This window comes from Eulemur rufifrons, chromosome 28, assembly GCF_041146395.1.
Source record: "Eulemur rufifrons isolate Redbay chromosome 28, OSU_ERuf_1, whole genome shotgun sequence".
In the NCBI taxonomy this organism is placed as follows: domain Eukaryota; kingdom Metazoa; phylum Chordata; class Mammalia; order Primates; family Lemuridae; genus Eulemur; species Eulemur rufifrons.
In genome coordinates, this window is record NC_091010.1 from 48,177,746 (window position 1) to 48,191,694 (window position 13,949).

Here is a 13,949-nt window from a genome sequence, read left to right on the forward strand (position 1 = left end):
GCCTTTCTCCGTAATTGAGTAAATTGTGACTGCTGTCTAATCCTTCTCCCATCCCCCATTCCCTTTGTGTATGTGTCCACTTACCATCCTGAGAACGTGGGCAGTGATAAATAAAGCATTGAGTAGGGCTCTCTCAACTCTTTGAAAGCAGCATGATGCCAGCCCTCTAGTTATATTTCTTTAAGTATTTACGTTTTTCTGTATTCTCTCTCTTGTGTAGCTGGAACCCTGGGGATGCAAAGCCATGAGAGAGGCCAAGAAGCTAACAAAGTAGCTGTCTCCCTTGTTAGGTTGTTCCTTTATTCTTTAAAAACAAGATAAAAACCATCTGGCTCAGGGCATTACATTTTCCTCCCCCATGCACCTCTATAGATGGAGACTTCACCTGCAGTGAGGGTTTACATTGATTAGGGAGGGAGCAGTAATTCAAGCTTCCATCCTCTTCAAGGATACTTTGCAGTCTTTAAAGGTGCTGACCCACTGAGTTAAACTGTCAAGGGAGGATAAAAAAGTATCTTCATCCCAGGAGGTAACAGCTGCCAGGTTTTCAACACCTTGCACGCTGCTGGAAAAATGTCACAATTGTCAGCTGAAAGAAAAATGACTCTGTTGTCATCTTCTGTTAATGACTGGGCCTTATAAAAGGAACTACATAAGCCTTTTAGAAGGAATGCTGTTTTCCTTGCCTACAATCCCCCCCTCCCCTCAAAAATTCCTACGTTGTTCTAAACATTGCCTTGGAGTAGATCTACAAAAAAGCAGCAGTGAAGGACTCAAAGTTAAAACAGTCAGGATAAGTATAGAAGTCTGATGGGCACAGCTCCTTTATACAGTTGAATGAGTAGGAGGAGAAAGCACATCACTGACACAGAAAATGACATTATAGTGTGTGTTAACAAAACAACAACAACAACAACAAAAAAGTCATTCTTAAGCCAGTGAACTGAGAGAAAACATACTGTATTTCCATTCTTTGGAGGACAATTTGTTTTCAAGCAGCATCCAGATGGGTAAATACCAAGACATTTCTTTTTTCAAGAGAGCCACTTCTTTTCTTCCTTTAAAAAAAGAAAAAGCTCACAGAATTTACTTCCTTTAATAGCACTGTAATGTTCGTATATGATGGCATTCCCTTCTTTCTGATTTGATTGATGAGAGGAGAACGTTTAATGAAGTCCCTGATATCAGGCAGGCAGGATTTTTTCCCTATTTGTTTTAGGTTAGTCATTTTAATTGTATTGAGTAATTAGAAGGTACACACAGCCAAGGGAGCTTTGTTCTGATAATTGCTCAAGAAAACCCATTCTCTATCTGCCATTGCTTTGTGTTAAGACACTTCTCCCTCTAGTGGCAATAGTAAGCACTTTGGCTTGGCAGTAGGCAAGGTGTAATTGCAATATGACAAACTATGCTTAAGGGACTATTTTGTAAATACTTTCGTTGGGAGGTTGGCATTATTTCATTATATGTTTGTGTTTTTTTTACCCTATGAAACTTCCTACCTCTCTTCCCCGCCCCCCTCCCCCAAGTGCTTTGGGCTTTGCATGGAAGAAAAAAATTGCCTGAGATGTTTATTAAAAAAAAAAAAAAACACAGTGCATTCTGGGTAATGTTTTGCAGCTTGACTTAATTTTAGTCATCTGTTTTAATTACCTATTTATAAAAATGTTTTTTGCATTTGTAGACATTATTTAATACTTTGGAAGAAGTACCTCATTTGAAATAAATAAATAAATTGTACTTATTTTAAATAGGCCATGTAAAAGACCTTAAAGGTAATTAATGTAGGTCTCTTAAGTAAGACAAAAGTGATCTTTCCAAGTCTGATGAAGTGATTTGTTTATATAACTTCTCACTTCTGCTGAATCCTTTAGAGTCTAATAGCATTTTTTAAAAAAAAAAAAAACATAGTTTGGCAATTTGTGCCTAGCTACAAAAACCCTTCTTCCAAAAGGCGCAATTTAATAACCAGCTTTCTTAAAATTACTTTGAGGAAGGAAGACTGTATAGGGGGTTGGTGCTTTGTTTTATTTTTATTTCAATGTAATCATTCTTTGATAAATTGTATAATCACTGACTTAGTAGAAAAAATATTATTGAACTCCTGGGTTGCAATGACCATAAAAAGTATATTTTCATATAGAGAGTTGAGATACTGTGAATAAATTATAAAGGAAACAGTTTTTATGCTGGTCAAAATCCATATGGGCCCAATTCATTTTGTGTTCATTGCTTAATCTGGATGTACCATTAAAAAAAGAGAGAGAGAGAGGAAAAGCCTATTGTGCCCAGCTGCATGAATCTTAAAAAAAAATCTGCCCAAAGAACAACATGGAATTAAATTGGATACAGCTTTGCGGCTATTGAGCGAGGTTCGGTAGCATCTGTGTGGCATTTTTAAAGCCCAGTTCCAGCTTCCATAGAGTCACTTTTTAGTTTGCTTTTTCTATACCATATTCTTGCTTGGGACATGATTTGATGTTACCATATATCGGAAGGTCCCTATCCCTCTAACCGCCACCCCCAATCACTAGCCATTTTCATTATACTATATCTTGTTCTGCTATAGGGCTGCTGAACAGATTTCTTAAGCAGCTTTTTGCAAGGTTAAAAGAATGCAGCCTGGTAACAAGTTTGTGTCATTTTAAATATATACCTTCTAGTAAATAAGGGGAACCCTGGCAATCAATCCCTTTTAGTGTGTTATATGTTTCACCTGACAACTAAACCTTCTATTGATTAGCCATTACTTTGTTAGATAATCCTATGTCATTGAATCCATTGTAAAAAATTAAACTCTTTAAAATGTTTTACCCTAGCAGCAGTGTGAAAATTGAAAACTTGTTCAGAATTACAGCCTGCTTTCACAAAGAAGGTAGTTTTCAGCAAGGCATCTCACTGGTTTATGCTTATGTGCTTTATATACAATATAAAAACGTATTAAAGTACTCCAATGCAAAAGTCTCTGCCTCTGGTTCAGCAATGAAGCTACCTTTTCAAATGTTGCGTGGGGACAGAACCTATCTTGCTTGTGGCTATTATATTCACTAGTTTGATTTCAAGCTGGAAGAAATCTTATAATAGGAAAATAGCGAATGTTTTAGCATTTATTCCAGAGTGGTCAAACAACTGTGACAAGTTTTAGTTTACCAATCTATGTTACTTCCTTGGGAGATAAGCAAGGTCATATGCCCATTTTACAGATGGAATGTCTAGAAAATAAAAGCCTTTAGGTAGCCCTAATCTAGAAACTCCCTTAGGCCTGGCACAGGTTTTCTGAATCTATCTAATGTTCCCCTAAATATGTTATATTTATTCATGGAAGGGAAAGAGAAAAATTTTGAAGGAAAACAAATTAGTTTTTCTACTTTTCATAACTTAATTTTTTTAGAAAAATAGCATTATATTTTTGTCAATTGATTGGACAAACCTCTATAATACTTTTTCCCCTAAAATGTTAACTGCATATGCTTTTTATTTTATATTGAACATTTTCATACAATGAATTATCCAGGTATTAACTGTATAAGTCAATGAATTTTTGATAAATCTATTCCCCCCCACCTGTTTAACCACCACCCAAATCAAGCTGTAGAACATTTTCATTATCTAAGAAAGTTTTCTTGGTCCCTTTCCTACTCAATTTCCCCATCCCCAATGAATCAAACATTGATCAGCTTATTATTACTATAGGTTAGTTTTGCTTTTTCTAGAATTTCATGTAATGGAATGATATATATTTGGGGTCTGACTTTCACTCAGCATAATGTTTATGAGATTTGCCTATGTTGCTATGTATATCAGTACTTTATTCTCTTATATTGTTTTATTCCACTGAATAACTATACTCCAGTTTGTTTTCTATTCTCTTTTTGGTGGCTGTCTTATCTGTTACCATCTTTATAAATGAAATTACTATGAGTGTTCTTATATAAAGGGTTTGGTTAGCCTTAGCTTACAGCTCATTAAATATTCAGATATTTTCTTTTGTAAAGTATCTGTCTTAAGTTTTTAGGCATTTAAAAAATTGCTTTGTCTTTATTACTATTATTTATTTATTTTAATTTAGAAACAAGCTCTCTCTCTATTGCACAGGCTGGAGTGCAGTGCTGTGATCATAGCTCACTGCAGCCCTGAACTCCTAGGCTCAAGTGATCCTCCTACCTCAGCCTCCCAAAGTGCTTGGATTATAGGCATGAGCCAATGCACCCAGCCAGTTATACTATTTAAGTCTATGGTCCACCTCAAATTAATTCTTATGTATGCTCTTAAGTAGAGTTTGGGGTTCATTATTTTAACCACAGATTTATTCAGTTGTTTTGACACCGTTGTTGAGAAGACTTTCTTTCCCCCCATTGAATTACATAGGTTCGTCAAAAACCAGTTGACTATATACAGTAGTCTATGTGAACCTCCTGTATAAAAAAATATTGCTGCTGGATGCAGAGCAGTGGGTGATGGTGGCTGAGTTGCTGACTCACCCCTGTTTCATATCCTGGTAACCAAGGTGGATGAGACAACTGATAGTTGTCTATCCTTGTACCAAATACCCATACTGTCTTGGTGATTATAGTTTTATATGTCTTGAAATCAGGTAGTATGAGTCCTCCAGATTTGTTTTTATTTTGATTTTGTTTTGGCTATCCTAGATTCTTTGTATTTCTATATAGTTAATAAATTTAGAATCAACCTAGCAATTTCTATTAAAAACTCTGTGAGGTTTTGATCTGGATTTTATTGAAACTGTGTATCCATTTGAGTAGAATTAGCATCTTAACATTGAGTCTTCCAGTCATTAAACATGGTATATATGACTCCATTTATTTATGTCTTTTTAATTTTTTCTTAGCAGTGTGTTTTAGTTATTAATGTATATTTCTTGCACATACTAAGTTTATTCCCCGGTAGTCAATGTTTTTAAATGCTATTGTAAATTTTTTTCATTCTCATTATTTATTGCTAGAATAGAGAAATCCAATTGATTTTTGACTGTTGACCTTGTTTTCTGTCATTTATAGATAAAAACAATTTCTTCTTTTCCAACTTATTTGCCTTTTGTTTCTTTTTCTTGCTGTATTTTAATGGCCATGACCTCCAATACAATGTTGAATTGATGTGGTAAGAGTATATCTTTCACCTTGTTCCCAATTTTAGAGGGACAGTATTAAGTCTTGCATGGTTAAGTATGCTAGTCGAAAGTTTTTTAGATGTCCTTTATGAAGTTTTCTTTTATTCATAGCTTGCTGAGGCTTTCTTAAAAAAAATAAATGGTTAACTTAGGCAGATGCTCTTTTTTTAGGTGAGATTTATCATAAAGGTTTTTATCTGCTTTATTCTGTTAATATGGTAAATTCCATTAATTGATTTTATTAAGAATTTTTGTGTCTATGTTAATGAGGGATATTGGTTTATAATTTTCTTTTTAATGACTTTTTCAGGTTTGATATCAGGGTTATACTGGCCTCATAAAATGAGTTGGGTGGTCTTTCCCTCCTCCATTTTCTAAAAGCATTTGTTTATGGTCCTGGTATTGTTTCTAACTTAAAATGTCATAGAATTCACCCATCAATGAAGCCATTTGGACCTGGAGTTTTCTTTGTGGAAAGTTTTTTTAACTTATTTAAATTTATATAAGAAGATTTTTTAATAGCAATTTCAATTTCTTTAATCCATTTAGAGCTATTCAGATTTTCTGTTTCACATTGTGCCAGTTTTGGTAATTTGTGTCTTTCAAGAAATGTTTCCTATTTTTTTTTTTTTTTTTTTTTTGAGACAGAGTCTCACTCTGTTGCCCGGGCTAGAGTGAGTGCCGTGGCGTCAGCCTAGCTCACAGCAACCTCAAACTCCTGGGCTTAAGCGATCCTACTGCCTCAGCCTCCCGAGTAGCTGGGACTACAGGCATGAGCCACCATGCCCGGCTAATTTTTTTGTATATATATATTTTAGTTGTCCATATAATTTCTTTCTATTTTTTAGTAGAGACGGGGGTCTCACTTTGCTCAGGCTGGTCTCGAACTCCTGACCTCGAGCGATCCACCCGCCTCGGCCTCCCAGAGTGCTAGGATTACAGGCGTGAGCCACCGCGCCCGGCCTAATGTTTCCTATTTATTCAACAGGTTGCAATCTGTTAATATCTTTTAATACTGAAATTGTTTCATACTGAGCTAATGAAAGCCTTTTCTTAGGCTGTCTTCTGTGCGCCATTGACATATCTCCATCCTCTTGAGTATTTATAAATTCATCTTATATTTTCCCTGGTCAGTCCTGGAATCAGCCATATTTCCAGGGATCTATGGTTCCCTTTAGAGCAGAATGGTATTTAAAAGGCGAAAGATTTATACGATCTGAAGAGAAACCAGCGTATCAGAATGGTATTTAGAAGCCAAGATTCAAACACTAACTTTTATTTTATATATGTATATATATATATTTTTTTTTTTTTTTTACCATGAGTTCACACTGATACCTCCAATTCCAATTCAAAAATACAGGGTTTGTTCTAAATCTCTCCCTTTCTGTATTTGTAATTTCCTTTTCTAACATAAGAAACCTGGCTTGAGATTTTTTTTTTTCCTTTCAGCACTGTAAACGAGTTGAACGTGTCATTCCCTTGTCTTCTAGCCTTAATTGTTTATGGTGAAAGGCCTGCTGATATTTATATTGTTGCTCCCAGGTATATAACATGCCTTTTTTCTTTGGCTACTTTCAATGTTTTGTCTTTGTCACTGGTTTTCAACAGTTTTGACTTTGATTGGGCTAGGTGTTGTTTTCTTTGTATTTAATCTACCTGGGATTTGCTGATCCTAGCTCAGAAAGCCAATGGTTTTCACTAAATTTGGGAACTATTTAGTTACTATTTTTATAACTTCTTTGGTGCCCCATTCTCTTCTCTCCTCAGACTCCAACTACACATATGCTAGATAACCCAAAATTCTGTCACAGATGACTGAGACCCTTCTTTGTTTTTTCTTTTTCTTTTTTTCTCTCTGTTTTTCAGTTTATATGATTTCAGTTGATGTCTTCAAATTCATTTACCTTTTCTTCTGCCACCTTCAATCTACTTTTAAGCCCATCCAGTGAATTTTTAATTTCAGATAATGTATTTTTCAATTCTAGAATCTCTATTTGATTCATTTTAGGTTTTCATTTTTCTGGTGAAATTTTTCATGTGTTTGTTTATTGTGATCATATCTTTTATTTAAGTCATTGGACACATTATAGCTTCTTTAGAGCTAGAATATATGCTAATTCCTACAGTAGGTCTTTTCAGGGTTGGTTTTTGATTCCTTTTTCTCTTAACTATGGATCCCATTTATCTTCTTTTTCTCGTATCTACTAATTTTTGATTGTGTAATGGACATTATAAAGGGCACATTGCAGAAACTCTGAATTCTTTTATCTTCCTCTGATTAAATTACTGCGTGATCACTGTTACCTTGTATAGAATTGGTTTTACCTTTGTTAAGGTCAGGTGTGTTTTGATTTTGCCCTTAGTCCTAAGGCAGATCCTTTATTCCTAAAACATACTTTTTAATCTCAATTTAAGGTCTTTTTGAGTTTTCAGTGGAAAGCCTGAGATGCTTTTTAAGCCTCTCTAACTTGGTAGGAATCAAATTCTAAACTCTGTCTCCCCTCAGGAGCAGCAGCTGGAATCTCTGCTCAGGTCTTTCAATCTTCAGCTGTTGCTTTCCATTGGAATCCTTGGAGTCTCCCCTTCATGTATATAGTTTGCGGGGTTAGCCATGGATTTGAGAAAAATTTATATGTATTTTTTTTTAGGCTTCCTCCTTCCCCTGTGGTTCTAATTTCTGGGATTTCTCTTCTCAGTTCCTTGCTATGTTAAGCCAAAAGACTGTGGCTTTCTAATTGAATTCTGGTCACCCTGCACCAAGTGGACTGGCAAGTGCCTTTGGGAGAAAAGCACATAAACACATATCTCACCCAGTGTGGTTCTCTTCTTTCAAGATCAGTCTGCACCCACCCCTACCACCCCCTGCCAGTTTCTGCCTACTTTAAGTCAGTCTTTACGTAAGACCACTTATGATCAGCACTAATTTTCACTTATGCCTTTACATAGTTTTTAAGTGTTTTTATATAGTTTATAATTGTTATCTGCTGGAAAATTAATCTGACACAAACATATCTACCATTATTGGAACCAGAATTTTGTGATTAAAGTTTTATTTTATTCAGTAAATACTGATTACTTCATAAATATCTTTTAAAAACAGTAAAGTTCATTTTTTAAAAAGGGTTGAGTTTTATGTGCATGAATAGTAAGTGTTTGTGGAATTAGTCATTACAAAAGAAATGCTGAACCCTGATCCCAGAATTTACTTGTACCAATAGTTTATATGCTGATTTCAAATGCTCCAATTTATTTTTAATATATGTTTTGAGGGCCAGACACCATGGCTCAAGCCCATAATCGCAGCTACTCAGTAGGCTGAAGCAGGAGGATTGCTGGAGCCCAGGAGTTCAAGGCCAGAGTGAGCTATGATCATGCCACTGCATTCCAGCCTGGGTGACAGAGCAAGACCCCATCTTTAAAAAAAAAAAAAAAATCTATTTATATGTTTATTTTGAGAAATAGAATAGAATTTGAAAATTGTGTATGGCAGTATTTCAATATTTTAAAAAATTGTTTCCAAAAAATTCTCTTTACAGACTTACAACAGCTGTGCCAGACTCTGCTTAAACCAAGAAACAGTATGTCTAGCAAGCACTGCTATGAAGACTGAAAATTGTGTGGCCAAAGTAAGTAATATTACTCATCAATATATATCACGTCATAACAGTGCTATCTCTGTAGGCATCTTTACTCGGTATTGCTATTAAAGACTTAAAGGATTGTAGATTTAAGAAAATAATATAGGCTGGGTGTGGTGGCTCATGCCTGTAATTCCAGCACTTTAGGAGGCCAAGGTAGGAGGATTGCTTGAGCACAGGTCAGGGGTTATCTGGTGAGGGCTTCCTCTCTGCTTCATAGATCGTGCCTTCTCACTGCATGCCCACATGATGGAAAGGACTAGCTAGCTCTCTGGGGTCTCGTTTTTAAGGGCACTAAGCCCATCCATGAGGGCTCTGCTTAAATATAATTTACGAAATTTTATTTCTTAAAACATACAATAGTCTCTGGGCCTACTTTGCCAACTGAAAATACAGCATATAAAATATAACCACTGAAATGATCCATGTAGGAAATGTCAGAATTTATTTAAAATTGTGGTTTAAAAAGGTAGAGTTCATCAGTTAAGTGTCTCTTACATACAAATGTCTTAATAATTTCCTACAAAATGTGAGTATAATACATTACATATATTTTTTTCTCAGTCATTTTTCTTACAACTACCAAGTGCTAATTAACCCTATTTCATATCCAGCATTTGTATATAGAAACAGGTATGATTACTTGGTCCTTTAAAAATAATCTCATAAAAATAAAAAATAAAACCACTCTTCCCCCTTTTTGGCCATGCTGCTCTCGGTTTCATCACAAGTGGGTATCTTCTGGCTAAACAAGGTAAAATCTTAGCATGAGCACCAATCCAAGGACAGGGTGACGATTTTAATGAGTTTCATTGAGAGTTGGCCAAGTGAGCATCTGTTCCTTTTGTTTTCTCCATACTTTGTAAGCCAGGATCTCTAAAACTGCGTAGTTAGGTTGGTGTGTGTCTGTATGATGTGAGGTTTATTTGTTTTGTTTTTTTTTTCCCCTTCCCACCTTCTACTTTAGTAGTACACGGTTAGAAATCTTCTGGCATCTGGCATAATGATATAATTTTCTCCATGTTCTTGGGTAAGGAAATAAGTTTGCTCATTGCTGCTCATCAGTGTGTTTCACTTGCTCCTAGATGGTGACCCTCTCATTTCATTCTTGCTTATTTTAACATTACTCTGACACCTATATCCTTTCTTCATCCCCTTAAATACTCTAATAATAATTTCTATTATTTCCTATTGGAACCTAACTAACTTCCTGGTTCCTTTTATTGGCCCATGTCCTGTCTTCTGATTCATTGCTTCAGATTTGAACCAAATAATCAGTTGATCCATAGCAAATAAAAACACGTAGTTGAAAAAATTTCTTTATTGCAGCAGCCTCCAGTGAAGTACTCAGAGCATAAGACTAGTGAAAGAGTTTTCTCTTTTTTATTTACGTGTTGTTATGTGTGTCTCATGATTCTGTAATGTTTCTATTGGCCTCATTTATTGCTTGACCTCTGAGTGGAATAACTTGCTATTATTTTTATAGGTCTACAAACTTGTCCCTATTTCCAGATCTTCACCTTTAGCCCTTAACTGAATACTTTCATCTGCTACATTGATATGGCTGAAATGTTTTCTGAACAAGTATCTGTTATTGATTCAGGTTGTCCTACAATGTAGCCTGAATATCCAACTGTTTCCATGTGAGAACAGCTGTAATATAGTGATATCAACCATTTTTGTCCTTTAGTTGAAAGCAACTAAATTCTGATAAGAGTAACTTTGGTGGGAGATACTAATTATAATCCAAAAAATTACTGAATACTGTTCATGTGAGTTTTAGAGAAAACATTAATACCAGTTATTTCCCTAAAAGCAGCAATTGTTATGTTCAGACCCCTATAGTACCTTGTACGTGACTCTTCTTTGCCAGAAATATCTTAGTCTTACAATAGGTCTATAAAAAGGTTACTTATTACGGTTCTTTTTAGAATAAAAGGAAACAAAGGTATAAGACAAACTGCGGCTACCTTAGGGGGCCTATCCGAGGTCTTTTGAATGTTTAACTTGAAGGAAGAGGCCTAAGAAAAGATTTAAAAATAAAAATTGGGAAGGGGTCAGTTTATCAGTATAACTTAATCCGAGTAATATTTGGAAACATTAAAATGTCTTTTATTTTTTTCAAAATCCTTTCTCCTGATTATAGCCCTGTAGTTCACAAGATTTGTGTTTGGAACATTATGAGCTCTGTATTTATTATAGCTTTAAAAGGACAGTCATTATTAACTGTCAACTTAGTCTTTAAAATCCATAATCGCATTGTACCTAATAGTCAACCTTCATGATGATTTTTAATTGGTAAAGAAAACTAACTGGAAAACAGAAGAGCATTAATTTTTTATGTTATCTTTTTATTGACTTTATTGAAATACTACTGACAATTTTGGTTTTAGGCTTTTCCCTACTTTACCCTTACCTATAGCCACAAACATATGCACAAACACATAGAGTTAAAATTGAGTTATTAGAATACATCTATCTAGATTTCTGGCCCTGATGGGAGAAGTTTTGCTTCTTTATGTTTGGAAAATAAATCCCTTCAGTAGTCCTTTGTAGATGTTCTGTATTTTAGTTGTTGTTGTTTGTTGTTATTGTTTTTTACTTGAGTCTAATAATCTGTTTGAAACTGACTGAGACAGAAAAATGTGATGTTCCTTCCTACTCACTCCAGATTTTGATAGAAGACTTGTTTTATTTATTTCCAAAATTATATCCGCAGGAAACAAGCTGTTTAAATTCAGATTATGCTGAAGCAAAATGGTCCTGGTATGAGAAGCAACGTGCTGTTTTACGAGCACAGAGTCCCTTTTCTCATAACTGATTGATAGTAAATATTTTCCTGAAGAATTATTGCTAACCATGAACAGTGCAACTGTTTCACTTTTTTTCTGTGCTACTTGCTGTACCAGCCATTGTCGGTAATTAAGATCTACAATTCACAATGCAGACGTTTGCACTTCCTCTGGGTCTGCGCTATTTATAAGGCATTTCAGCTGTTCAGAGTTTCTTTTGAGTTTTAAACTATATGTTAACAGGCTTTTTTAATATACTGTTCCACAAGTAGCATGTCAGATGGTCCGTTCTTCTCACAAGCGCCTTTGTCAGGTCTAACCATTAGCTTTGTAGAGAACATACAAAGATTTTCCCATATCATTGAGGCCAGTGTAGTTGGAAAAACTTTAGAATATAACATGTTACAATTTAGGCTTATTCCTGTTTCAAAAAGGCAGAAATGAAGTTCAGAAGTAATATATGTTTTAAAGTCTTTAAATATTCATATGAGTTTAATGTGTTAATTTTACATTGAACTCACACAGGTTCTGAGAAATACACAGTAAAGTGACTTTCCCAAGGTCACTTTGGAATTAGTAAGAGAAGCAAGGGCCCCTCTTATAGGCAAGAGTTTGTGTATTTGTCAAATTAAAGATGTAAGAATACATTTTCCCTAGAGGTACATGCTATTTAAGAATACAGAGGTGGGGCACCAAAAGGGATCAAATTGACTGCACATTTGTTGTGTAATCAGCTTTAGGAACCCTGAGCATATGCCATTGGTGAGGAAAATGTAAGCAGGAATCTTGGTCTGTGTTAAAATTAGTAAAATTCAAACCATTTTCAACCAAGAAGAGAGTTAATTAAAAAAAAAAAAAAAAAAGTCTAGGCCGGGCACGGTGGCTCACGCCTGTAATCCTAGCACTCTGGGAGGCTGAGGTGGGTGGATCGCTCGAGGTCAGGAGTTCGAGACCAGCCTGAGCAAGAGCGAGACCCCCGACTCTACTAAAAATAGAAAGAAATTATCTGGCCAACTAAAATATATATAGAGAAAAAATTAGCCGGGCATGGTGGCACATGCCTGTAGTCCCAGCTACTTGGGAGGCTGAGGCAGGAGGATCACTTGAGCCCAGGAGTTTGAGGTTGCTGTGAGCTAGGCTGACACCATGGCACTCACTCTAGCCCGGGCAACAGAGTGAGACTCTGTCTCAAAAAAAAAAAAAAAAGTCCAGACCCCACCCCAGAATCTTCATGAATTAACACCTTCGAATAAGAGTAACTGCTTCTGCAGTCTCCTCGCTACCTGCATTCATTTTTTTTTTTTTTTTTTTTTTTTTTTTTTTTGAGACAGAGTCTCGCTTTGTTGCCCGGGCTAGAGTGAGTGCCGTGGCGTCAGCCTAGCTCACAGCAACCTCAAACTCCTGGACTTAAGCGATCCTACTGCCTCAGCCTCCCGAGTAGCTGGGACTACAGGCATGCGCCACCATGCCCGGCTAATTTTTTGTATATATATATTTTAGTTGTCCATATAATTTCTTTCTATTTTTAGTAGAGACGGGGTCTCACTCTTGCTCAGGCTGGTCTCGAACTCCTGACCTTGAGCGATCCACCCGCCTCGGCCTCCCAGAGTGCTAGGATTACAGGCGTGAGCCACCGCGCCCGGCCTGCATTCATTGTTAAACATACAGGAAAAAGACACAAGAAACAGAAAACTGTCATCAACATGTGTTTAAAACTTTGCCCCAAATGGGGATCAGACTGGCTGTTTTTAAGCCTGAAGTCCAACTGCATTGATTGTGCACATTGGCCATCAGCATCTTCCAACAGAGCAGATCTGTAGAGAAAGGCAGGACACAAGTTTCAGTGCTAATTTTTGATGGCCCTTGAATAGGGATAGACCTTATATCAAAACCATTCCAAGGCAGTTTTATTGGACAAAACCTAAAACTTTCTGTAGTTCTTTTGAACTACAGTGTTTCTGTAAACTCTTCCTCAATGAACTCTTTATGAACCTTTTTTTAAGATAGCAGCAAGCGGTTCAGCTGTTGGGAACCACTGATATATCTGACTGAGGCGCTTCAAGATGCTAGAACCTATTCACATTTCTATCTAGCCAGGGAGCTAATAAGATCAAGTTTGTCTTTGTGGATTGATCAAGATTAGCATGAGATGAGCCCAGTCAGTGTCCTCCTCAGTGAAAAAGGAAAGGTTAGGGGGAAATGGGGTGAAAGAAGAAAGTTCTTCATCAAGAATGACTGCAGTATTGCCTGCTGATGCATGTCAGATCACCCGCACAGAGAGATCACATGGCTTCTCCAAAAGTCAAACGATCAATTCGCCTCGTTTTGGCTCTGTACTTAATGCACAAACAGTGCGATCTGCGGGGCTGTAATTGCATTGTTAGGGCC

General features: G+C 36.2%; 1 protein-coding gene across 1 annotated transcript in view; it reads left to right on the forward strand.

Annotated features, from left to right (window-relative positions):
- The window catches only part of BTRC (beta-transducin repeat containing E3 ubiquitin protein ligase), a 157,936-nt gene that overhangs the window by 83,756 nt on the left and 60,231 nt on the right, over window positions 1-13,949 (forward strand). The window contains exon 4 of the mRNA XM_069459999.1: window positions 8,668-8,757. Within this exon, the coding sequence (XP_069316100.1) occupies window positions 8,668-8,757 (90 nt within the window). The remainder of the gene's footprint in view (window positions 1-8,667; window positions 8,758-13,949) is intronic.